This window comes from Hyperoodon ampullatus (assembly GCF_949752795.1).
Source record: "Hyperoodon ampullatus genome assembly, chromosome: 19".
NCBI classification, from domain to species: domain Eukaryota; kingdom Metazoa; phylum Chordata; class Mammalia; order Artiodactyla; family Ziphiidae; genus Hyperoodon; species Hyperoodon ampullatus.
In genome coordinates, this window is record NC_136932.1 from 56,143,728 (window position 1) to 56,170,676 (window position 26,949).

The 26,949-nt window shown below is 49.9% G+C and overlaps 1 protein-coding gene across 3 annotated transcripts in view; it reads right to left on the reverse strand.

Moving 5' to 3' along the window:
- MSI2 (musashi RNA binding protein 2) overlaps positions 1 to 26,949 on the reverse strand; it is a gene marked incomplete at both ends in the record, with an annotated part of 392,858 nt that overhangs the window by 112,291 nt on the left and 253,618 nt on the right. For all 3 annotated transcript variants that reach the window (XM_079724998.1, XM_079724999.1, XM_079725000.1), the window contains one exon: positions 26,836 to 26,884. In XM_079724998.1, the coding sequence (XP_079581124.1) occupies positions 26,836 to 26,884 (49 nt within the window). The remainder of the gene's footprint in view (positions 1 to 26,835; positions 26,885 to 26,949) is intronic.

Sequence of the window (26,949 nt, forward strand, 5' to 3'; positions counted from 1 at the left end):
GGAGCTGAGATAGATTTCCTGCATATTTCAAAAAACCAACCTCAGCAAGCAGCTCGAGAAAGCACCCCACCTCTCAGCCTCCCTCGGAAGGGTTTTCAAAGTCGGCACCAGAGCACAAGAGGGAAAGGAGGGAGAAGAAAGAGCTTCTTTACATCATTTAAAAGCAGTTCAATGTCCCAATCTGCCTCCTACCAAATAAATGTTTTTTTCATCTTTATCCCAGCCGAGAAAATCAAACCCCAGCTAGGGCTCCAGGAAGACCTGTGGTTGAATTCTGAAAAACTGCACAAGTGAAAAATGATGCTAACGTTCATTTTGGCCTCACACACGGCTTTCAAATGGGTAATTTTGAGCTGGCCATGCCTTGGTATTCTTCACGGACCCCGTTCAGTGTTCTGTGTCCATCAGTCCAGTTCAATCAGGGCTGCTTAACTGAGACACAGGAGCCATTAAGAGCTTGACCTTGGGGGGACTGTGCTGGCTGGGAGACAGATAACCAAAGGCCAAGTTTCCAACCTGGCAATTTCTGATGCCACTTTTGAACCTACCAGGAATCTCCCATTATTCCCAGGGATGCTCAAAATTCTTAAGACAAAAATAGTAAGTCATTCAGATCCTTTTTCTTTCCTTGGTGGGATAAAGAGTTCTTTCAAAGACCAGCAGCAGCCTCTCCAGAGTGAGGACTCCCCAGCTCCAAGATGCATCAGCATTAAAACCTTGGGACCGCTTGCTTCCTCGACTCTACAAATTCTGAGCGGTCCAGCAGTCATGTGATTATTGAGGTGGTTTTTTTTTTTTTTTTTTTTTTTTTTGCGGTATGCGGGCCTCTCACTGCTGTGGCCTCTCCCGTCGCGGAGCACAGGCTCCGGATGCGCAGGCTCAGCGGCCACGGCTCATGGGCCCAGCCGCTCCGCGGCATGTGGGATCTTCCCGGACCGGGGCACGAACCTGTGTCCCCTGCATCGGCAGGCGGACTCTCAACCACTGCGTCACCAGGGAAGCCCTGAGTTATTTTTTACTTGATGGCTTCCCCATGTTTTCTAAAACTACTTGAGGTGCCTTACAATGCTCAAGCACATGCCAAGAAAAACATGAATCAAAGCTGTAAAAGATGAGCTCTCCAGACGAGAACAAGGGTCAACCGCATCAGGGCTCAGAGCAGGCAGGCTGAGGCTCAGGGCTGGAGGATCTGAAGGCCTGTAACTGCTTTTGCTGATGGAAACACTGGAAGCAGCAAGTTTCTCTGAAACCCAGGAAACACATGAGACTGTCTCTAACCTAGAGAGTTGTCACTGGGCAATAGGTTTTTTGTTTGTTTGTTTTGGTTTGGTTTTTTTCCATGTAGCTTATTTTATTTATTTATTTTTTTAACATCTTTATTGGAGTATAATTGCTTTACAATGGTGTGTTAGTTTCTGCTTTATAACAAAGTGAATCAGCTATACATATACATATATCTCCGTATCTCCTCCCTCTTTGGGCAATAGGTTTTTAAAGCAGACACGCAGGGCTCAGTGACGCCGATCAAGACCTCCGGAGACGGAGGCAGGACCAGAGAGACAGGACCAGATTGGCGACACCTAGCGTCTGGCCCGGTTCCTTCAGGCTTAGGCTCAGAACACCTGGGGACAGAAGACGCAGGGTCTGGAGGCAGCAAGGGGTGGAGTTAGGGGGCCAGATGGGGGTGCTGGTCGGCCTCCATGCTCAGAGACTCGAAGCAGGCAGAAAGCCAAGCTGGGCTTCCCAGGACCCTCTCAGAAAGGGAGTGAGGAATTACAGACCTGTAAACATGACTCTGAACTTTAATTAAACTGCTGCAACTCCCCCGTGGCTTATGAGGGTTACTCTGTGGTATCAGCAATAAATCTTCCCGAATGATGGGCTGAGAGTCCAGTGAGGAAGTGGGGGGACGGCGCCCCAGTGTGTAGCTAGTTCTGGGACAGCTCGGGGAGAGACCGGCTGAAGGTCACGTGGCATGGGTTCCGGGCACCCTCCATCCAAGCCCCTCAGTGCGGCAAGTGGAGGGAAAGCGTCAGTCCTTCTAGAAGCTGGAGGATCTAAGTGTGGGCACTACAGCAGCCAAAGGGTGAGAGAAGGCTGGGGTGGGGATGGGCGGGGCCTACCTGCTGCTTGAACTGCTCTTTTTACAGGACTGGTCAGTGTGTAAAAACACCTCCCAGCCAACCCTTGACCCCAGCAGTGGACACCACTGTTTCCAGCTTTGACATCTGTGGTCCTTTAAAGATCTGTGATCTTTACTTTCCTTTGGAGCCCAGTGAGAAGCTTCTCTAGCAAAGGGCCAGCTGGGAAATGTCTTGTTATTAACCTCAACACCTGCACTTGAAAGCTAAGATTTCAGCAGTGGGTGGAGAAAGGGAGGTGGGTCATGGCACTGGGGGAGGTGAGGGTCTGAGAATGCGCTCCTGTGCACACATGTGACCCATGGGTGCATCTGAGGATCGACAGTCTTAACACAGCAACCTGTCTGCTTCACGCACCTGACTTCTACCCTCGGTTGAAGACCAATTTCCAATCCAGTTGCCACCTCGTGCTGGCTGCAGCCAATCTGCCTTTTCCAGCGCCCCCCCCTGGATCTGGGACGCTGGGGCAGGCCCCCGCCATCTTGGCAGGAAGCAGTGAGGCTCACACCAGGTCTGAGGCCGATCAGATTCTCCGGACCAGAAGTCTGAGGAGGGCTTGTCTCTCAATGGTAGAGAAATTGGCAGGAAGAATTCAGGATGTAGCCGAGACAGGGAAAGGGAGCCCCTGTAGACACGTACACTCAGGTTCAGCCTCAAAGGAGGAGGCTGGATTTAGCCTGAGAGATACTATTGCTCCCTTTGCCCCCCTACCAGTTTACCTACAGGCACAAAAATAAAAGAGGATTTTATTCCTTTCTCAGTTCATGGTTTGCAAAAACCCTGGTGGCGCCACAGAAGCGAGCCACTATGTGAGTTCTAAACCACTTTGAATAAACCAAAAGAAACAAACAAAGAAAACACTGGGAGAAGGTCATTCACGAGACTAATAACCATTCTTTCTCTTCAATCGTTTTAATAAACACATTTTAATTATATCTTCCAAGAGCACCCCCCGCTTCCCTCATCAATTCTTACTCTTTAACTTAATAGAAAAATGGTTCCTGAAAAATTCTGAGAGATGAAGCCCAGGGTGAAAGACGTCTGTAGTGTGGACTTAATCAGACAGAGACACAGGGATACATACATGTGTGCAGATCTTGGATGTGCAAACTTCCTAAGCCACTCGAAGTCTTCCTAGGAAAAGGAAAAAAGGTCCTGGGTCTCCCACGTCCCTAGGCTCAGATTTCCAAAAATTTCCAGCCAGGCTTCAAATACATCAGAGAGATGAAAACAAGAGACGGGAATTAAAGAGAAAAGACAGAGAAAGAAGTTGGATTTCTGCTTAAGTTTCAGTTCTGTCCCCCAAAAGCCTTTTGGAAGAGAAAAGGTAAAAAAAGGCAAAAAAAAAAAAAAAAAAAAAAAAAAAAAAAAATTCAAGAAAGAAAAGGGAGGGAAAGAGACATCATGTTCTTTCCCTATGACCCCCAAAAATCCCAACCTTGCTATTTTAAACAATGAAAAGCACAGTGTGTAAGGAACAGCTTGCAGACAGCTGAAGCCGGCATTATTTACCTCGGGTCCTTATACTAACTTTTATTTCTTAAGCACTTTTTGCAGCAAATGAGAAGAAAAAGAGTAAAAGACCCAAATAGGTGCATATCAAGGAGACTGTGCTCGCACGGGCCCTGAAGGCTGCGCGGATGCTCTCCTGCCCAGGCTGCCCATGCGGCCTCGCCAGCTACAGCTTCCTGATGCCAGCCAGTCATCAAATCTAGGTCCAAAGATGGATCTGCAAGCTCTTCCCCTGCACGGATCCTGCGGCATTTCTTCTCAGTCCTGTTGAGATTTCTCCTAATTGACTCGGAAAAGACGGGTTTGCAGACAACTGAGGCTAGGGGAGGGGAGGAGGCTGGCCTGCTGGGTGACCACGGCTGGCAAAGTAGCTGCTGCTGCTCCACTGTCAACCAGGGTCCAGTCCCAGGTCTCAACTGACCCACTGAAGGACAGTCTCCAAGCCTAACTCCTTTTTCCACTCAGCCGGGCCTTGAGCAACAGCTAAAATATCTTCACCAACTGCAGATGCCTTGCTCCTGAACACAAATGCACGAGCCTACCTGGGGGTCAAGGAGCTACCGTCAAACAAATTTCTTTCTTCACCTCCCACCGGCTGTGTGACCTTGGTCATGTTACTTAACCTCTCTGAGTATCAATCCCCCATCAGGTAAATGGACTGGCTAGGTGGTAAATAATAAATTCGAGAATACATGAAGAAGCCTCCAGAGTGCCGAAGAAAGGCTACTGTCATCACTCATCCATTTACCCAATTAAAAAATAATATTCATTCAGCGCTTAATTCTTAAAGGTGAATGGTTTTACAGCTGAGGATGGGGTGTAGGTGAGGTGGAAGAGAGGGCAAAGAGCTATCACAACAGGAGGGCCATGGTGGTGAAGACTCTCAGAAATGAAGGGAAAACAGGATTCCTTCTCCACACACTCAACCCAGACTTTATTCGCCTGATGGAAGCCCACACTGGGCACTGTGCAACTAGACTCATTCGTTACCAAAAGAGAGGCGAGGGCTTCCCTGGGGGCGCAGTGGTTAAGAATCCACCTGCCAATGCAGGGGACACGGGAAGATCCCACATGCCACGGAGCAACTAAGCCCGCGAGCCACAACTACTGAGCACACGCGCCTAGAGCCCGTGCTCCGCAACAAGAGAAGCCACCGCAATGAGAAACCCACGCACCGCACTGAAGAGTAGCCCCCGCTCGCCGCAACTAGAGAAAGCCCGCGCGCAGCAACGAAGACCCAACGCAGCCATAAATAAGTTAATTAATTAACTTTTAAAAACAGGGGGGAGGCAAACTTATTTTCCCAGAATACAGACCAGACCCACATGACGGGCCAAGTCTTAGATGGCACCACGCACAGCTTGGCGCTTAATACGTGCTTTCTAACAATCGTCTCTGGAAACGTAAAAAGCCTGGGGTCTATGCCTGGGCGGGCAGCTTCCAGGGCTGGCGAGAGTAATGACTGTATATTGCAAAGACCGTTTTGGTGGGAGGTGATTTTTTTTTTAAGGGAACAATGAGAAGAGGGGTGAGGAAAGAACACAGACACAGAATGTGCTGAGTTACCTCAGGGGACTCCTCCAGGCGAAGGTGTGGAAGTGAAGTTCAAGAGCCATCACCCTTCCTCCCTGCCCGCCACGCCAAGCTTATTTGGCCCTACTGTTTACAACTCACCGCACCACAAATCTTTATTTCTTGTCACCCACTGGTCCGAGCCGTTCCCACTCCCTGTTTCTCCCAGACAAGTTAATAAGACGGAAGGCTCCCCAGAGGCCTGGAGCCGGAGAACATTATCACTTGGAAGCAAGGCAGAAATCCTGACACATTGGAAATGACTTCAAGCCTATTAAGTACCCTTTCTTCTTCGGCAGATCTTTTGAAAGAAAGCTTGACAAATTGAAAGGAAGGCTAGCCTTGCCTCTCCGCCCCAATTAAGCCCCAATCTCACCCCAATAACGCAAATCTGATTTCTGGGTTTTTTTTAACCAATTAATTTGTCAGAGTGACGCCCACCCCAGGGATCCCCACATATGAATTGCACGGTTAGGCACACAAAGGGTTAGCCCCTCTTTGTGGGCTATGTCTCTGAAATCTAAGCGATCCAGGGGGCTGGAAGCAGGGAGGGGCCAGGGCTCAGGGCCCCAGGGTCTGTCTTCCGATGACGGTCACAGTGAACCCAGACCCCCGGCATACACTCCTGAGGACAATACGGGGGTACCAAAGAGTGTCCACGGGGTCTCTAGTCCCTGCTGCAGCAGATGCAATGATGCTTGATGCTTAAATGCAGCATCTTTCCTGAGACTCCCTGGATGAATCACCAACGGAGAAGCACAGGTGGAAAACTGGAGTGTCGAGGGACCAATCACTCCATCTCCTACTGCCCTGACAACATCTACTCAGGGTTCCCCTGAACCGATCCCTTCCTTAGTGAGGTTTATGCAAAAATGATTGGGTGGGGCTTCCCTGGTGGCGCAGTGGTGGAGAGTCCGCCTGCCGATGCAGGGGACACGGGTTCGTGCCCCGGTCCGGGAAGATCCCACATGCTGCGGAGCGGCTGGGCCCGTGAGCCATGGCCGCTGAGCCTGCGCGTCCGGAGCCTGTGCTCCGCAACGGGAGAGGCCACAACAGTGAGAGGCCCGCGTACCGCAAAAATAAATAAATAAATAAATTAAATAAAAAATGATTGGGTGGATTATTTTAATTCTCCAGAGACCTATTCTTTGGTGCACTTTTGGTATATCCATCTATTCAAATCACCAAATGGATTCGAATGGGAATTTCAAACAGGACTATTGATTTTCTTCCTGAAATGTGTTCCTTCCACCCAAGGAGACCCTGTATTATTGAAGGGCACCACCATTCCCTCAGCTGCTCAACCCAAGAACCTACAGTCACAGCCCTAATTTCTCTCCCCCACCCCCATAACCTCATACCCCCCAACCTATCAGAACGTCTTATGTCTCGTCTCCAGAACCATATCCCGAATCCCACTGCTCTTCTCTGCCCTGCCCTGCCTCAGGCCTAGCCCAAGACACCATCTGTCCTCACCCCACTTCTGCAGTGAACTCCACTGGCCTTCCTGCTTCCAAAAGGGCAGCCCTGCCACCCTTTCTCAATTCGGGAGCCAGTGGATCTTCCTAGAAGGTAGATCACGTGCCTCTGCCCGTCTTACCTCCTTCCGACGGCTCCCATAGGCCTTGCCCAGGTCACAAACCCTTCGCCCTCCAGCCCTGCCTACCTCTCCCCCGACCACTCTCCCTCTCAGTTACTGGCCTTCTACCTGTCCTTCCAACAGGCCGCGTTTGTTCCCACGTCAGGGCCTCTGCCTTCGCTGCTGTCTTCTCCTTGGAATGCCTTTCTCGCAGTTCTGTGCCTCCCAATTAAAATGCCTACTCCTCAAGGAGGCCACTGTCCCCCACCTACCTAAAGACGCCCTAGGCCCCCTCACCAACGGTGATGCTGTTTATCTTTTTCAGAGCACTTGACAGTCCCTGAAACTACATGATCGATGTCCCTTCTCCCCAGAAAAGGGGAGCTCAGGAGGGCTGGGATTTGGCCTGCCTTGTTCCCTGCAGTATTGCTAGAAATAGAACAGCTCCTGGAGCACAGAAGGTACCCAGCACAAAGTGGTCACAGGACTAGAGCATGAAACCCAAGAGCCTCGAGCACAGGATATGCCCCTGCTGGTACAGGGCAGGGTTACTCGGCCCCAGCCAACCTGGGAAAACCCACAGGGATCTCGCGGCTGGATCAATGCAACCCAGCCCCCAGCCCTGGAAATACCAATACTTCAAGCTGGAATCTTCCCCCTGGCTCACCATTCTTGGTAAGCATCACTCATGCCTCTGCAGATTCCATACAGCCTTCCAAGGGCGGCACTCTGGCTTTGACTCTCTATGCTTAGGTTTGATAAAGGCAAGGCCACCCACCAGGGCTCTATTTTTCTGATGCTTTTCTACCATATCTCATTTTAAACTCAAAATCTTCAAGCCATTACCAGGAAATCATTAAATCATTTGTTCATTTTTATTAGTGTCGCTGTAATTAAAGAGAATCGTATTTCCAAAATCTTCACCTGCACTTATCAAAACCCACCCTCCGACCAATCAATTAGTATTACAATAACCTCGTTCCCTGGTTGCCGCCGCTATTAGCATTTTGATTGAATGTCTGTTGAAAAGTGACTGGTAACAGAAGATTGTCTTCAGAAAGTAATGCTTCTTTATTCGTCACCACCGAACCTTGTCTGGTTGTCTCCAGTCGCGACTCAAAAGAGACAAGACAGTTTCCAAAAGCAGTCATTTTGGTGGCAGATTATGTTTTCATGAGGCTTGTGATCAATTGGGCATAATGGCTCCAGTAGCGCCAGCTATACCCAGAGGCCTCCCACTGGCTGTGGCCTCAGCATACGGCAGCCGCAGCTGGACTGCCAGAGCCCTGATGGGGTGACATGTATCCCTTCTGCTGCTATATCCTCCCCTCTCCAATAATCTAGGACAGTGACCAGCAGGTCTGCACACATGACACTCCAGAAGACTCAGATAGAATAACGCCCATGCCGGATAAGCCAGTGGGCACTGGGACTCCTACAAAAGATCATTGTCATTACATACCCCCTTCTCTGCCAGGCACTTGGGAAACCTGTTATTCTAACATAAGTTCTCTAATCGTCACCATCACCATAAAAGCACCGGTCAATAAAGAGAGGGGTTAACAAGCTCCATTATGTGGAGAGAATGACTGTCTTCTCCACGTCCCAGGAATTAAAGAAAGACAAGAGTCTATTAAATCACTAATATTAGAATTATCAACTTGCTAGTTCAGAGAGCTCTATTTACTGATGCCCCCCGCCCCCAATCACCGATGCCTTCTGTGGCTAAATGGAGATCTCCAGACACACAACGCGGCCAAACACAAAAAAGTTTTCATCGCTGTGTACAGCCTTACCCAAGGCAAGTCAGCTACCACAGCTTTGCATCTAGAGGAGATTCTGCTTTGACTCGTCTTAAGCAGAGTAGCAGAGGGCACAGGAGAGGGCATGTCCAGAGTTAGGAAGAACATGTGTTCCAGGATATAAATATGGAGGTGCTTAAATGCCACCCATCCATCCACCCACCCACCCATCCACCCACCCATCCATCCACCCATCCATCCACCCACCCATCCATCCACCCACCCATCCACCCACCCATCCATCCACCCATCATCCATCCATCCACCCATCCATCCACCCATCATCCATCCATCCACCCACCCGTCCATCCACCCATCCATCCATCCATCCACCCATCATCCATCCATCCACCCACCCGTCCATCCACCCACCCATCCATCCATCCACCCATCCATCCACCCATCCATCCACCCATCATCCACCCATCCACCCATCCATCCATCCACCCATCCATCCACCCACCCGTCCATCCACCCACCCATCCATCCACCCATCCATCCATCCATCTATCCACCCATCCATCCACCCATCTATCCACCCATCCATCCACCCATCATCCATCCATCCACCCATCCATCCACCCATCATCCATCCATCCACCCATCATCCATCCATCCATCCACCCATCCACCCACCCATCCATCCACCCATCCATCCACCCACCCATCCATCCACCCATCCATCCATCCACCCATCCATCCAGCCATCATCCATCCATCCACCCATCCATCCACCCATCATCCATCCATCCACCCACCCGTCCATCCACCCACCCATCCATCCATCCATCCATCTATCCACCCATCCATCCACCCATCATCCATCCATCCACCCACCCATCCATCCACCCATCCACCCATCCACCCATCCATCCATCCACCCGTCCACCCACCCACCCGTCCATCCACCCACCCGTCCATCCATCCACCCGTCCACCCATCCATCCACCCATCCATCCACCCACCCGTCCATCCACCCACCCATCCATCCATCCATCCATCTATCCACCCATCCATCCACCCATCATCCATCCATCCACCCATCCATCCATCCACCCATCCATCCATCCAGTTTCAACCCACAGCAAAAGATATGCACGAGTTTCGCCTTCACTGCAGATGACCCTTGGCCCAACAAAACCCCCACTGTTGTCTGCACCCACCTCCCACCCATTGTTCACACGCAATGGTGAGAGGCATCAACAGGGTTGTATTAATGCTCCAGTAAAATTTAAAAATCTTCCAGAACTCAAGAAAAACAGCACTATACGTTTCCTTTAAAAATCTTTCCTTTCTCTGAACTTCGTCTCCTTTTTCTCCCCCCAACTCGTTTCTCCCCTGGCTGCTAGCCAAGATGTTATAATAGTGTCAGGTAGCAATTTCATTTTTTAAATGCTCTTATCAAGTATTTAAGGTGAAAGATAAGAACAGCACAGTAAATCATCATAAAGGAGTGTACTGTGAGGCATAGCATTTTACAAATCAAAACAGTTAACAAAATGAAAAGACAAGGACAGGGAAACAAAGTAAGTTTAAGCATCGTCTGAAAGGGGGAGGGTAGAGGCCAAATTGAATAGAAAGATCATCCTTCAGATTTCCGAGCTCCCTCTGGTAATGATCTTGGCATATTTGCTAAGAATTGCATGAACAGTCCAATTTCCATTTTAAAATAGGATGTTTTTAGAAGGCATATATATTGTCAAACCATTACACACACTTAACTGGGGGCTTTCATCGGAGTCATCTGACCTGCAAGCATGTGTTGCTAATATCACTGCTTTATTATTTATCAAATCCATTTCTTCATGGAATGACTAATAACCTAGCCACAGCTGCTCTCCCTCTTCCCACCCCAGCTGCTACCACCCTGGCAGCAGCAAGATTTGCTAGGCTACCTGCAGTGCTTCACTCCCTACATCTTGCTGAAGAATCTTATTTTTTAACAAAAGGAAAAAAAAAAAAAAGGGATGGACTCAGGAGGTGCCACTTAGGATTCAAACCACTTTGTGGCAGCTGCTTATACTACCCAGGAAAAGTTAATACTGCTAATTGACCGGGCCAGGGTACCAGTCTATTTTACCAGGGGATTTTAACTACCGTCCCATAATAAAGGAACCACAAACCTAAAATAAAGTAGAAATAGAGACAGGCACCTACTTTTCTATTTTGATCCTTTATAACATCTTTGATTCCAGTCTGTTTTTTAAAAACCAACCAAGGACCACGTCCAATTCAAATGTGCACCACTGCTCCCTCTCCCTGCGCCCCCCACACACAGCTGTGATGCAACCCAAGGGTGGTAACTCCAGAAAATAGTCATTAATATACTGTTTTCTTTTATATGCTCGCCAGTCTCTTCTGGAGCCTACCTGAAAATTCACAATAAATAAAAACACGCAATTAGACGATTTCCCATTTGCCAAGGAATGATTCCATTGTCCATTAGAAGCTAGAGTTCTAAAAATACAGAAAGGGAAATTATTACGTATTGTTGATACATATTTCTGCTGTAAAACAGGATTAGTACCATGGGCAAAATACAAAGCCTCTTTTGTAAATCTTACCAAATTTTTTAAAAAGGTAAGACATCATGGGGGAGGGAACAAATTAAATCATAATTTTCAGACTATGTTTCCTCATTGTCACTCAGAAAAATTGCCAGGTGTTTCCAGAGTAGTTTATACATAAATATACTAGCTGAATCAGGAAATCTTTCCAGGGCAAATGAATCAACTTAATTAAAACAAGACTTAAGATGCCAAGCCTAGTCATTTTGGAAGTGTGGAGGAAATTTAGCAATCCATTTGTAAGTACACACCTTTCGCATGAGCATTTTAAATCCTGGTACAGACCCCAGGTTGGAGTGAGCCTTCTCACCAGCCCACGAGGTGGCACCAAGCATCATGGGTTAGGAGTGCAGGACTGATGTTTTTTTTAAAAAAACTGAACCAATATTTTCAGCCTTTCTTCCAGATCAGCTGTAAAGGGCGACTACAACAACACCAATGAACCAACCTAAATGTCCATCGACAGATGAATGGATAAAGAAGATGTGGCACATATATACAATGGAATATTACTCAGACATAAAAAGAAACGAAACTGAGTTATTTGTAGTGAGGTGGATGGATCTAGAGTCTGTCATACGAGTGAAGTAAGTCAGAAAGAGAAAAACAAATACCATATTCTAACTCATATATATGGAATCTAAAACAAAAAAAGGTACTGATGAACCTAGTTGCAGGGCAGGAATAAAGATGTAGACATAGAGAATGGACTTGGGGACACGGGGTAGGAGGGGGAAGCTGGGGTGAAGTGCAAGTAGCATCGACATATACACACTACCAAATGTAAAACAGTTAGCTAGTGGGAAGCAGCAGCATAGCACAGGGAGATCAGCTCGGTGCTTTGCGATGACCTAGACGGGTGGGATAGGGAGGGTGGGATAGGGAGGGTGGGAGGGCGGCTCAAGAGGGAGGGGATATGGGGACCTGTGTATGCATATGGCTGATTCGCTTTGTTGTGCAACAGAAACTAACACAGTATTGTGAAGCAATTATACTCCAATAAAGATCTAGTAAAAAAAATTAATATTTTAAAGTGAACAATCCATTTTGACCCTAGTTTACAGCATTAAATTCAATGACTTACAGGAAATCAAAAAATTCTTTGAAAAACAAAACTTTCTTGTACACTTTGGTGTACAACAGAAACTAACACAGTATTTATTGCGAAGCAATTATACTCCAATAAATATCTATTAAAAAAACAAGGGAAATACTTCAGTCATTGGGTTACGATCAAGAATTTTTCACTTCAATGAGAATTTTAAAATATAATTATTTGCAGAATATTTTGTCGAGAATATTATTTTAATAAATATCAACTTTAGAAAAAAACAATACCAAGGGCATTTTTTTTTTTCCCTCTTAAGAAAGAAAGAACTCCCATCAGTTTGCTTGATAACTGTTCCTTCCTAAGGTGCTGGAAAAACAGAAGTGTTCAGAACCATCTCTTCAGTTCTCCAAAGCCCTCTCCAGAAAACACCATCCTCCTGACAAGGCTTCTACACCCCGTCCCCCCTCTTGCTAGAGCAGGTCTCGGCTGGGGCGGGGAGTCGGGGGGAAGCACACAGCAAAGCAGTGCAGACTGCTCACTCTCCATCTTCAGCCAAATGAGACCAAGGTGAGAAGGGCCTGCCTGTCCGCCAGCCGCCCTCTGGTCATATGTTAATACTGTTTGCCAAGCTTGGGAACTATAAGGGGGAAGAAGACACAGAGAAGAACCAAACCATCAAGCAGATAACACAATCTTTAAGAACCGAGAGATGCCAGAAAGGAATTACGAGGAGCACAGACATGGCTGGAGCTAACCTTGTCTGCGGTTCGAGAAGATGTCCCCAGGGGAAAGGACACTTAAGCCCAGGCCTGAAAGCTGAGGAGCTGGCCAGGAGTGAGAGACAGGCTGTTCCTGGCAGCCCAAGGAACAGCCTGTGTGGGCGGCCCTGTTAAGGAAGGGCCCAGGCCAGTGTGGCTGCAGGGAGCGTGTCTGGGGTGAAGCTGGAGACCAAAGAAGGGCCGGAAATCAAAGACTCTGCAGTGCAGCGTCGGCGTTTTAGGCCTCATCCTAGCAGTGACGGGAAGCCAGCGAAGTGTTTTGGGAGGCGGTAACTAGATTCACACCCGGCCCAATGGGATGGTCGTTTTTCATACCCTCCACTCCCCACATCAATCACCGGAGGCCACCACCACCCTTCCCGGGCTTACACACCAGGGCACAGGCCAGCCCACTGCCCAGAGAAGGGCGGGGTCAAAGGCGTGGTCCGAAGCACAGCTTTTTAAACGGTTTTAAGGCTGGAAGGGTCCTGGGAGATCACGTGACCCGGGGGGGTTCCCAGCCCTGTTGGCACATCAGCTTCAGCTGGGGGAAACGTGAACACTCAGCCAGGGCTCCAACCCTGAGTCTCACTTAATTGATCTGGGGGGGGCCCCAGACATTAGTATGTTTTAAAAACTCCCCGGCGATTCTAATGTGCACCCAGGGCTGAAAACTGCTGATGCAGTCCAGACCTCCGACGTGACAGCAATCATTCATCATACTGGCGTCTAATGCTGGGCTGTGGGATGGCTGACGTCCCCCAGACCTTCCCAACCAACCCTGTCTCCGAGTGAGAAAACCAAAGCTGGCCACAGGAGTTACGGAGCTCTTAGGGTTACGAGTAAAATCTGAATTCCAGGGCCTCCCTGGTGGCGCAGTGGTTGAGAGTCCGCCTGCCGATGCAGGGGATACGGGTTCGTGCCCCGGTCTGGGAGGATCCCACATGCCGCGGAGCGGCTGGGCCCGTGAGCCATGGCTGTTGAGCCTGCGCGTCCGGAGCCTGTGCTCCGCAACGGGAGAGGCCACAACAGTGAGAGGCCCGCGTACCGCAAAAAAAAAAAAAAAAAAAAAATCTGAATTCCAACTAAAAGAACAGCAGGGGAAGAGGTGAGCTTTGGGCAAGTACCCTCCTCTGCTTTGTTGTGCAGCTATAGCAGCGTCGAAACACATTTTTAGCCTCCGACTAAGGAGATACTTCCGACGGGCTCTCTGGGTCCACCCACCACCATTCTACTCAGCGAACACACAGCTGCTGGGTGTGATACGGAAGGGAGCCCGGGGCTGGTGAGAGACAGAACAGGGGCCACTGTTGCCTCTGTATCTATTCTGGGCCCGGGATGGATGATGTCACCTCCAGCAGCAGTGGGAAGCAGAGTCATGAATCATCCATGAACCAGCCCAGCCTCCGAGATAATAAATCGGATGTCGGCACTGCGTGCTTCGCAGATCTGGTGCAGAGGCGCCGGCTCTGCCTGGGGTGCTGGAACACAGGCACCAGCGCTGGAAACATTCAGAGAGAAGGAAGCCCTTTCAATTATCTCCTGATATCAAGATGCGGTGGCAAGTTGAGGAAGAAATTTCAAATTTGTAGGGAGTGCTCAAAGGCACACAACTTTGATCACATTAAAACCATGGCAGTTATTTTTGTGTACTGCCAGGTTTGCCAACCAAACCTGGGGATTAAGAGAAGCACATCCGGGGCCGAAACTATTAATTACTGCTGTGCCTACCGGCATCCTCCACCTGGAGACCTTGTAGATGTTACCACTTTGACCCTCAACTGCATTAATTTAGCTCAGAAACTCACTCTAGGATTGAATTTGGCAATTGTTCCTGCCTGGAAGGGTTGCTGGGACAACATAAAGAAATCAAGGAGTCTGTTTGGCAGGGTTTGAAGTTCAGTGTTGCCTTGCTGTTTTCTTTCTTATTTTTTCCAGGGTGGAAGTCGGGGCAGGTACGTGAGGATGGTGAGGTTTGTGTTGTCGTACGTACGAGTTCTCCTGATTTCCTTCTCTTTCTCTCTCTCTCTCCCTCTTTTTTTTTTTGGCGTTATTTCCACTTCCGTAAATAGCCAAGTTGAATGAACCAGCTGGAAATACCAGTCTGCTGGGTATGGTTTGCATTCTCGGAGTTGGGGGTTCCGACACCTCCTAGGTGTACTGGTAAATCCTTGGCTTAGAAAGAAATGACTGCGCTCCGAAGCCTACAAATTCAACATTAAACCTCAGAGTTCTTCAAGTGTCTTTCTCTACCAAAAAGTTATCTCTAACACCCTAAGGTCAATTTCATGGTCTTTGGCCAAATTAGACTTGGGCAAGCCGTGAACTACATCAGGATCTGGGGGCCGTGTTCTCTTAAGTAGAAGGTCTTTTCTCTAATTTCTCTTGCACATAATTTTGCAGAGGGAGCAGCTGTGACGTGGATAGGAACCTGCAGGGAGAAACGGCTGTGTTCGCCCATGGAGGCTGCAAGCCACCGGTGAGCAGGGCACTCGCCCGACGGGAAGCACTGCTTTGTCCTCTGTGTGCCGTTTCCTAGGGCTGCTGAACAAAGCACCACCAACTGGGGGGCTTAAAACAGCAGTTTATTCTCTCACAGCTCTGGAAGCTGGAAGTCCAAAATCAAGGTGTCGGCAGGGCCACGTTCCCTTGAAGGTTCTAGGAGAAAAATCTGTCCCATGCCTTTCTCTTAGCTTCACCGAGCCTTGGCTCACAGCTCCACGCTCCAACCTCCACCTCCGTGGTCATGTGACATGCTCCGTGTCTCCCTTCACATGTCCTCCCTCTTCTTAGAAGGACACCCATCGTATTGAACCAACTTACCCCCGTTTGACCTCATCGTAACTTGATTCCATTTGCAAATACCCTATTTCTGCCTAAGGTCACATGCTGAGATACAGAGGGGTTAGGACTTCCACATACCTTGTGAGGGGGATTCAATTCAACCCATAAGATGAAGGAAAACCTAACGGCATCTGCCAACAGCTCTCTGGAGCGTGAATATTTTCTCCAGTCAGCAAGCTTTAGCCTTCATTCCTCAAGGAGTGATAGAAACGGTATTCTTATTAGTAGTAACATAACAGTAACCTCACTTTATTATGATAGTAATAAAGTTAATATTTACAGATAGTATAAACATCAGATGCTTCACATAAATTCTCTCTCTTAAACCTCACGTCCATAAATTAATAACATTCCCCATTAAACAGATGAGAAAACTGAGGTCGAGAGAAGTTTAATAACTCGCCCCAAGGTCACACAGCTACTGAGTGGTGGCGCTGGAATTTGAACCCAGCAGTGTGACTGGAGACCGAGGCTCTCACCCCTTTGCCACCAGACAACTCACGAGCTTCACTAACTGGGTACCTGCCTTGACTCTTAAGCTATAAGCAACAGGGGCACAGAGGAGGATTCTGTATGTGCCACATTGTATAAGGTCCCCACATGTTTAGTAATCATAACTTGGGTTAGGAAAACGCTTTCAACGTTTTTTTTTTTCTTTAATTAAAAAGACCTTGGACTCCTGGAGCGAAGGGTCTCTCTGTTCTGACCTCTCTCACCTCTGCTCTGGGATAAACTAAAGCAAACGGGGCTTCTTTTCATACTGGGGCCGGTCTGGCTATTCTATTAATAGCATGTTGTCTGGAAAAGCAGAAACTACGAAGAAAATCCTCATCTATCCATCCGACTCTCTGTTTATGGAAAGAAAAAGACAGAGGTGACTCAGAGGCAAAGGATTCTCGGCTGCATACAATCAAGTCTTGTTTGGAGCTCCGAGGCCCTCTCTCCCTGGCAGGACAGAAAACTCAGATGACGCGGGAGGGACCCATCCCTCGTTCAGCAAAGTCTGAGATGCCACATGTTCTACTAACCCCATAAAGGCAACCAAGTTTAAAAATATTTACGCCAGTGTCAGGAACACGGTAGAAGTGACAACAGTTATTGTGTTAGCATACTGAGATGGGATGAACTTTTCCCTTTTGAAAATTCTCTCATACTGTTCTATCTCTATATTTACAATTCAAATTGGGATAAACTGTAAAAGCTTACACTACACAAGTCTTCGTTTGACTAAGTAATAAATGCATAGGGTACAAAAATTCGAAAGGTAAGTGAGGATAAAGTGAAAAGTCTTCCTGTATCTTTGGACCACTGGTCACTTAATCCTCTTCCCCAGAAGCAAATGCTGCTTTTTATTTATGTATACTTGCATCGATGAGTAGATATATTTGTGCATAAAACATATTCGAGTGCTTTCTATAGCTGGAGATTATTCCAAGTCCTTTATACTTATTAACTGACATAAGCCTCAGGCTAACCCGATGTCATCATTCCCGTTTTTTAGATGAGGAATCTTGAGTCACAGAGAGTGTAGGTAACTTGCCCAAGGTCACACAGTTATGAAGTCACAAACCTTAGATGCAAACACCAGCTGGCTGACTCCAGAGCACGCGCTCTAAGCCACTTGGCCATTCTCACTCTTTGTTGCCAGTTTTGTGACTATCCTTTCAGAAATATTCCATGCACGTGTTTCATGCGAAGGGGAGGGGAAAACCTTTTTTAAAGACTAGGTCTTAAAAAGTTCAAATACACATTGTAACTTGCCTAAAGAAGTTCAATCGGCAGTTCTTTAAGGGGGAAAGGAAAGAACCAAGGCTACTGGCACTGACCACTCTCTGTGGGCACTTCGCCAGTGGCTCATTAACTCGTGCATAGCAGATGTGCTGCCTCCAGAGAGTGAAACGGGGCTCAGAGCCCTTCGGGGACCACCTGAGATCATGCCCAGGGAAGCTGGGACTGAAGCCAAGTATGGCCAGCACTAAACTCAGGCTCCTTCCCGTGTGTCCTGTGACAGAGACACAGATGTGCCAGGGAATGTCCTCCGAACCCAGGGCCCAAACAGAAGCTCAAGTCCAGAGCTGAACACTCCCGGGGGCTCCTGGAGTCCCAGCAGGAAGCAGGCGCCCCGGCTTCTGGTCCCCCGGCTCAACCCCTAGCAGCGCTGTGATGCTAAGAAAGGGGATGCTTTTAACCAAGTGGGCAAGCTGAAGGCTCCTCTCTCTTCAGAGATCTGAAACCTTGTGAGAGTCGGAGCTGGGAGCTGGGCCTCTATGGGAACGGGGCCGAACAAAAACCTCATTGTCTCTCTCCACAAAAAACCATTTCTGGGTCAATGAAGTGGCTGACCCCGGGCCCACTCCCTTTCTGCTTCCGTGGGCCACAGCCAGGAGGGAGGAAGGAAGATCTACTAGCTCACCACCCTTTTGGTGCCAGGGCTTTTTATTCCGAAGGAAAGGAGTTTCAGATTTATCCTCCAGCTGGGACACCAAGGGGGCATCCAGGGGGCCATGGCCGCCCCCCGCCCTGGCCTCCCCTGTCGCCAGGGCGCTGCGGGCTCCGTGTGAGTCCCCATCCACAGGGAAAGCAGGTGAACAGAAACTGAGCTCCCATGTTGATGAATATCTCAAGAGACAGCGCCGGAATGGGCGCTTCCGGAGTACAGTTAGCTCAGGGAAGAAAGAAATTACAGTGTGCTCCTTGCTTTCCTGTCAGAAATAAAATTAAGGTCTCAGATCGATGCTGCCAGGGCTGGGGTAGCTACAGGCAGCTTTAATGGCCTCCTCTACATGTTTGCAAATTCACAGGCCCCTTCAACCCTGCCCTTCTAATTGGTTATTTGCGAGGTCATGTTTGCACCAATTTCTCGGGAAGGCTAATGGTGTTTATTTAACGAGAAAATAAAATGTGCAGACAGCGCCGGGGGCTGGTCTCTGAGAGGCGGCTCAGGGTGGGGGCTGCGGCTCTTTACCAGCTCCCGTCCTTCGCCCTCGGTGGCCGCCTTCCTCTGGAGGAGGTCCTGAGATGGGCCCGGTGACGGGTCAGGCCTTGAGGGGACTGTGCTGGGGGCCAGAGGCGGAGGGCCAGGCCGCACAGCCTCTGGGCAAAGCCCTAAATGCACCCTCCTGGTGGGGACCACCTTATACAGCCCAGCTTTAACACGAGCCCGCCGGGAGCACAGAATCTAGTGGAGAGGCATGTGGCTGTCCATGTACACCGCTGTGGGACTTGGCAGTTCTTCCTCGTTCTAACTGAAGTGTGCCCTATTTCAAGTCTGCACGTAATTGTTTTCCAACAGAACCTCTCCAAGAACCCAAAGGCAGCAGATTACACACCACTGCCAGCACCCCAACCAGGCTCTTCTATCCAGGTGGGATGGGGGAGATTCAATTATATTGAGTTTCTACCCCATTCTAACTTTCTCCCTTAGACTCCACATTTATCAATACCTTTGTCTTTTTTTGGCCACTGCGCGGCATGCGGGATCTTAGTTCCCCAACCAGGGATCGAACCCTCACCCCCTGCAGTGGAAGCGTGGAGTCTTAACCACTGGACCACCAGGGAAGTCCCTCAATACCCTTCTAAAACAGGTGCCCCACACTGACATTGGTCCACTCTGGGAAGAGACGAGGATTATCACCTAACCTGATCTAACTCTCTACTTGCATGAAAAGAGCCCACAGACATGCTTGGTGACCACATCACACTACGTATAGCCTAGGCTGAAAGCTCTCTCCGACCAAGACCCTTGGTTGGTGTTAGTGGCCTGTGACAGACCCGCAGCTTTCCTGTCGACTGGCTTCCAATTCAGGTGCAGAATTGGGATCAATATCAATAATAATCAGCTACTGGCTTACAGGTTGCCAATAAACCCCTTAACACATCTCAGACTTGCGTTAGTGATGGGTACCTAACAGCAGCAGCGGACGAGAGAGCAGATCTGTGAGGTGGGGGGGAAAGGGCGTGACTCCAGCAGGGCAGACCCCGCAGCAAATCCTGCTCTAGACCCTGACCTTGGGCACCGGTGCTGTGCAGGATGTCACTGTGTCACACTGGCACAAGTGTCCTCACCAGCTGTGATTCTCCAAACCCTTATCATGCTCTCCACCCCATCCAACAACCCTTTCCCACCCAGAGGGGCTTATCCTCTTTGTCAAACACACTCCTTCCTCCATCCTACAAAGTCACATTTATGGGTTGTAGAGTCCCAACCCTCTCTCCCAGGTCAATAAAGCCAAAATGTTAGAATCTCATTAGGAAAAACACACATACATTATCTTTGACACCCCACACCTACAAATGAAGCAATGCTTTTTCATTTTTAATTTAATTTACGCCTTTGTGAAACTCTTTTTACGTTTCCCCCTCCCCCCTTGGGAAATGGGCATCAATAAACCAACAATTACAGTGTGATGTGTAATCATCTTCAGTATACAAGAAAAGAGTCAGTCTGGACTTCAGAGGTCAATTTCAAAAGTGAGTGTCTGGCAGGTAGTCAGGACATTAAGGGCTGTTTTTTCTCCTTAGGAAAGCACTATCGGGATTTCCCTGGTGGCACAGTCACTAAGAATCTGCCTGCCAATGCAGGGGACACGGGTTCGTGCCCTGGTCTGGGAAGATCCCACATGCCATGGAGCAACGAAGCCCGTGCGCCACAACTACTGAGCCTGCGCTCTAGAGCCCACGAGCCACAACTACTGAAGCCCGCGTGCCTAGAGCCCGTGCTCCGCAACAAGAGAAGCCACCGCAGTGAGAAGCCCGCGCACCGCAATGAAGAGTAGCCCCCGCTCGCCGCAACTAGAGAAAGCCCGCGCACAGCAATGAAGGCCCAACGCAGCCAAAAATAAATAAATAAAATAAGTAAATTTATTAAAAGAAAAAGAAACGATTGTCTTCTATCATAGCTTCAGCTACATCGCACAGGCACCGTTTTAATAAATACACTAATTACACAAATTACAAAGACCTTAAACTTCGGCTAGCTGCTTTTGGGGATAGAGATGCTGTACGAGCTTCTTGGGAGAAGCCAAGCTCAGTCTTGCTGCCTTGAGGTGAGACTGCAGAAGGCTGCTCCCTCCAGCCACAGGGCCCACCACGGCGCCCTTCCAGCCTGGTAACTCCCGATGGGCACAGCTGCCCTGGGAGAGGACTTTCTTTGTCCAGGGAGCCTGCTGGGGATGGCGCGCTCTGAGATTCACAGAACAGGAGACTGCCTCGGAGCTGTTGTTCCTCTCCAAAGCCATTAGCAATGCACTTAATAAGCAACTGCTAACAGTCCGGAGAAGAGTCATCCATCACACTGATCTTTATTTTTTCTCTCTGTATCCTGTTCCTTCGCCTCTGGCAATGTTCCGGAGCACACAGGCCTGCTGGGTAATGGAAGCCACTGGGAGTGAGAAGGCCTGTCCCCAGGCCTCTCCTCTGTACTCGCCAGAAACCACTGCCTCTCCAGCTGACCCTCACCAGGCCACCTGATAAGCTTCAAAGACATCCAGCTCATTTTCCACTGGGCCCCCAGCCACCCAGCTCTCCCCTGACGCGCCAGACTTGGAGGGACCTGGCTGTGCAGGCCCTGAGGTCAGAGGGAGGCAGCACATCTGAGGCTCCCCTGGAATGAGCTCTTGGGGGGCTCCCTACCCCCATGAGGAGGTGAGTGAGAGATGTATTTCAGCAACCAGCATCCCCACTATCCACTGTCTCAAACAGGGCCGATACAGGGAGAGTCCTCCCGCCCCCTGGCTCCCAGCCAGCTTCCCCCCAACCGCCCACCAAAGAGCAAATCAGAAAGGATAGCACCTTGTTGCTTGCTTCTTTTCTCCCTGCCCACCTCCAGCCCCACTCTGGGATCAATACCTAATGCTGAATTCAAGATCTTATCTGAGCTCTGCAAGGATAAAAGCAACAAACGTTTCCCCAGTGATTCAATCCTTTGATGATCAGGCCAATATTTTTCAGCCCACCTCTAAGAGCGTTTAGAGAGCAGATGCAATGACTCTGAAAAGACTGGAAGGCCACCATTCTCTCCCTCCTTGGGCACAAAGGGTCTCAGAGAAGGTCACGAAATGAAGCGATGGGCAGGACCAAGGAAGGCCCTAGCTTCTACCAGGAGCTCCGCTCCCCAGCTGGCTGTAGGAACCTGCTGTGCGGCTTTCCAAAACTCCACATGCCTTAGTTTCTCCATCTGAAAAATGGAGGTACATCGTAGTCCAGCAAGAGGGTAGGTGTGGAGAAAGACTAATAATAAGGAGGCGCTCAAGTCCTTAAAATCCTGCTTTAAACCACTGCCTAGCCCTGTGCTTGCAGAGCGGCTAAGAACACGGGCTCAGGGTTGGACAGGGTGGGTTTACATCGAAGCTCTGCTCGGACTAGTGTGCCACTCTGGGCAGCTCAGTTCATAAAGATTCCACAGTACGTGCTAAGCACCTGGTTTAGGGGTGCTCAGAAAGTGGCTGTTTCTACCAGGAGTGTTAACACAACCTGGTTAACACAGAACCCTGTACCACTATGGTGTGCACTCTGATGGGGGAGGGTGTCAGATCCCCCTTCAGGAATGAAGATCATCTTCCCCAGCCGCTGGGAGAGCTGCTGGATGACGGCCCCAGCTGTTGGTCCCCTCCAGGACTTCCTCGGTACAAGCCCAAGATGACACCTGCTTCCCAGGTGGGCTGTCTCCTATGACTGATCAACATACGGGGATAACTGGGGCAGCTGAAGGACCACCCTCTCTGCAAACTCCCCAGGGCATCGCAGGTCGTCACCTCCCTCTGCCCAGTCCCCGTGAAGAGCACCCCCGACGAACCTCCTGCAGACCCAGCCCCATCTCGGGGACCCCTACCGGAGACGACTGCTCCCCCCTGCTAGTTAGAAAAAGGAAACAATCTGGAACCTACTTCCAGTTAAAAAGCTAAAAGCCAGAAGCATACTTGAGGTCCTGGAGCTCATCGGTCCCAGTTCATGTATTTTCCAGAGACAGAGCCTGAGGGGTTCAGAGAGCTTAGGAAAAGTGCCCCTGGCTAAACGCAAAGGGGCAGCAGAAGCTGGAAGGCGGTCCCTCTAAGGACGAAGGTGGGAAGACGCCACACTTCTGTGAGAGTCAGATGCTGAATGACCTTCCTGCTTCCAGGATGGAGGATGCACCTCCCTGGACGGCTCACTGTCCGCTGGACTCTCCCCTGGGCTCTTTCCCACGGTGCTACCGAGGTCCGAGTGCAGACGTAAAGTGGGAAGAAACACAGGCTGGCGCTTTTGTGAACAGGATGGGTAAACTGCCGTGCAGATGCAACTGAGGGCCACCCTCGTGCGGGGAACAGGGCAGGAGGCGGCCACTGTGGGGCAGGACGTGGAAATGCTGCCCCGATCCCTGGCTCCTGATGGCAGTGTGGCCTGACTCCCAGAAGCCCAGGCCCCGTGCCACCGGAGTTCTCCCTGACAGCAGTGGTCACGGCTCAGGGGCACACAGGTGGTTTTCAAAATGCCTGGGGCAGAGGACAAGTCACGGCCCAGGCTGCCCAACGGGGCTGGGTTAGAAGTTGACGGAGAGCACTAAGCAAGTGCCCTGACGACACGGAGGGGTTAACGGTCTGGGCCTCTTTAAGCAGAAAGCTGGCGGCAGTGCCAGCCAGAGAGGTGTCCTCAACTTCTGCTCCGGCAGCACTTTCCTCTTGATAAGATAATGGAAAACAGGAAGCCGAGGAGGTGAAGGAACGGTTGGGGCAAGGTGGCTGCGGGAGGAGTTTATTTTCCTGTGCTTATCTCCTGATCCCAAGTGCACATTCCATCAGGCCAGGGCTGTGGGGCCTGCTGGCTCCACATCTATGATTGTGCTTCTCTTGTGATACGTTCTTTCTTTAGAGAAAATTCTTTCCTCCCCTCATGCTCTGGATCGCTGAAGTATTACCCCAGCTTCAGCACCCCGTCCAGAGAGAAACTCCTTCTCAGCTGTCTGGAGGGGCTGGAAACCATGCATGGGCCAAAGCCCCCGCCGACACAGGAGGGACAGCGGGAGCAGATTTCTGTACAGAAGCAAACGGGCAGCAGGTGTCAGGTCCCTCCCGTTGAAACCTCTGGGCACACACGGTCCCTCCTGCCTTCTCTTCCCCGCCCCACCAGCATCAGGCCGGCCACAGGCTGCATCCATTCAGGCCGGCTTCCTGGACGGGCGGCCTGAGCTGTCACATACACCCCGTGCTCAGAAGGGCTCCACTCTTGGTTGAACGCTCTGCTGTCATCTTGAAATTCTGGATAGTTTCTGAATAAGAGGCCCTGCCTTTCCTCTTGTGGTTGGCTCCATGAATTATGTAAGGGGTCCTGCACTGACCACAGGAATCTGAAAGGCGGGCAGGGCAGAGGATGCGGGGCAGGCCCTGCCTTGGCTGGGGGAGGGGGCGGCGCCGTGCACGCGCCAGGGGCTCTGCCCGCCCTCCGTCCTGCCATGGCCACCAGGAGTCCTGACTTGGGGGAGCGAGCGACCACGTTCCTGAAGCCACTCTCAGTGCTGGGCCACGGATGACCTCCCTTAGGCTCACAACAGGAAACACTTCCCTCACCCAGTCACAGAGGGACCCCCACCCCATCACTGTGCCCTTGGAGAAGGGAAGAGGCTTCACCCACAGCAGGCGGCATCTGCGTTAGAAACAGGGGAGAGCTTTCCCCGGCGCCTCCTCTGCAGTGTGTCTGGGCCTGATGTCCTGAGTGTGAATCCAGCTCTGTCAGTTGCCAGCTCAGTGACCCGACACGGAGGGTGACCCGCCCTCTCAGGTCCCTCAGATGACGAACCTCTTTCCTTGCTCAGTTGAGAGGATTCAATGAGATGATCTGTCATCTCCTCTAACACAGGGCCTGACACAGAGCAAGAGATCAAAAATACCTTTATTCACTGATATTCAAAAAAGCATGATAACAATACTGCCTGGAAGCCGCTCAGGAATCTTCCAGGATTATGAATTCTCACACTGGACACCAGTGCCGCGGTCAGATGGACCTCACCCAGCCTGAAGATAAAAGGACGAAGACACCCTCCTCAACAAACCTGCCGCACGTGGAGACAACAAAGAGCAGAATTTGAGGGCTTCCCTGGTGGCGCAGTGGTTGAGAGTCCGCCTGCCGATGCAGGGGACACGGGTTCGTGCCCCGGTCCGGGAAGATCCCACGTGCCGCGGAGCGGCTGGGCCCGTGAGCCATGGCCGCTGAGCCTGCGCGTCCGGAGCCTGTGCTCCGCAACGGGAGAGGCCACAACAGTGAGAGGCCCGCGTACCGCAAAAAAAAAAAAAAAGAAAAAAAGGAGCAGAATTTGAAACCAGCTGTCCTAGGTGTGAGTCCCTTCTCTGATCCTGGATGTAAGGCACCTCCTCTGAGCCGCGGTTACCTCATCCACAAAATGGAGGTGATGGTAATAATAATGATGGTAATAATAATAATGCCTAACATTTATGCACAGCTGATGTGCTTGGCACTACGCTCTCCAAACAATCCTATAAGGAGGTACCAATATGATCTCCATTTTGCAGATGAATAAACTGAGGCATAAGGAACTTAAGTGATTTTCCCTCCGGGGCTGCTGTGAAGATCAAGTTAGAAGATGCATATGGAAGCAGTGCTGGGAAAACCATAAAGATCGACGCAATGCAGACGGTGATCAAGGGTCATCAAGAATCGCCCATCACCGGCACCACCTTCCTCTCACTGCAGAGCGTTGCAGAAGGCAAAGGCGATCATCCCACACCTGTAAGCTCTTCTTTTCTCTCCTTGCCTCCCCTTACTCCTCATCCTCTACCGCATCCCCATCCCTTCCCCAACATATACACCCCTGATGCCCCAGTTTTCTGCCCAGTTTTCTATTTTCCCTTTTAAGGATGCTGTAGGTGGATGCATGAGATGCTTGATTCCCCAGGCACACTCAGGACAGCCCCTCCTTCTCCCATCCTTGGAAGCATCGCTTCCCACCCACTCCTTCCTCCCTTTCACTCAGCCTGCCTGCTCAGAACAGGGAGACATGCAGTCAGCACTGGGTAACTGCTTCTAATCACAGGGGACAGCAAGAATGTAAACAACACAAGAAACATCTAGATGCCATCCAAGTGGCAAGGAAACACTGATCGCTGGCTCCTTCTCTCTAGAACACTGCTTCCTGCCACCCCCCTTCAGAAACTCTGCTCATTAATGCCCCGTGAATAGGAACCCCAGAAACCAGGAGCTTCCAGAGAATGGAACGCTAAACCATAACTTCTGACGCTGCTTCCTCTGGGGAGGATTTTCTAGAGTCATCCAATTTTCTGTTTAAAGCAATAATTTCAATGTGTGTGTTTGTTTTTTTTTTGGAGGCGGGGGTGAGGTGGCAGAGGTCAGAGACCCCTTTGAAAATCTATTCAAAGCTAGACAGCCTCTCCCAAGAGAAACAGAAAACATCCTGCGTGTCATTTCAGGGGTTCTGAGACCCCAAGATGAAACCCGTTTTCCAGAACATGGACAGGACAGTAAGCACAGGAGAAAATACAAGGAAGTCCAGATGTCCTCCAAACATCCAAGAGGTACAAAAGGGCACTTCCAGGTCTGTACGCATTGTATACATCAAACATCGAATAAACCTAGGATGAGGCTTTTTTTTTTTTTTTTTGGCTCTTTAGTGTGCTTCTCAACCGCACCACCCCCCCGCTTCAATGCAAGTTGAGAACTCAATTGAGTAACTGCTGTGAATAATTTCCACTTGGATCACTTCGTGCTGTGGTCTAGCAAGCACTAAGAAAGCAAGGATTGGAAAAGTGTATCAGAACGCGTGCTGGGCGTGGCTGCATAATTAAATGACAGCTCCTAAGCCAAAAGGAAATGGTGTTTTAACTGTCCGGTATCAACTCTCCACACTATGGTGGCCCTCTATTAATAGAGATCCACAACACACGTCACCTCCACCTGCCTGATTTTGGAACAGTCACTGTATCTTCTGTCTGCAGGACTGGGGGTGAGAAGAGATGGAGCCAGGAGAGGATGAGGGGGCAACCTCCCCACACTGGGGTTCTTACCTCTGTGCCTGTTGGTCGTCTTATCAAACATCAGCATTGCATCCTCCACCTGCAAAACAAATACAAAATAGAGCCTGCTTTAGGAATTTTAACAAAATACACAAAACATTATAT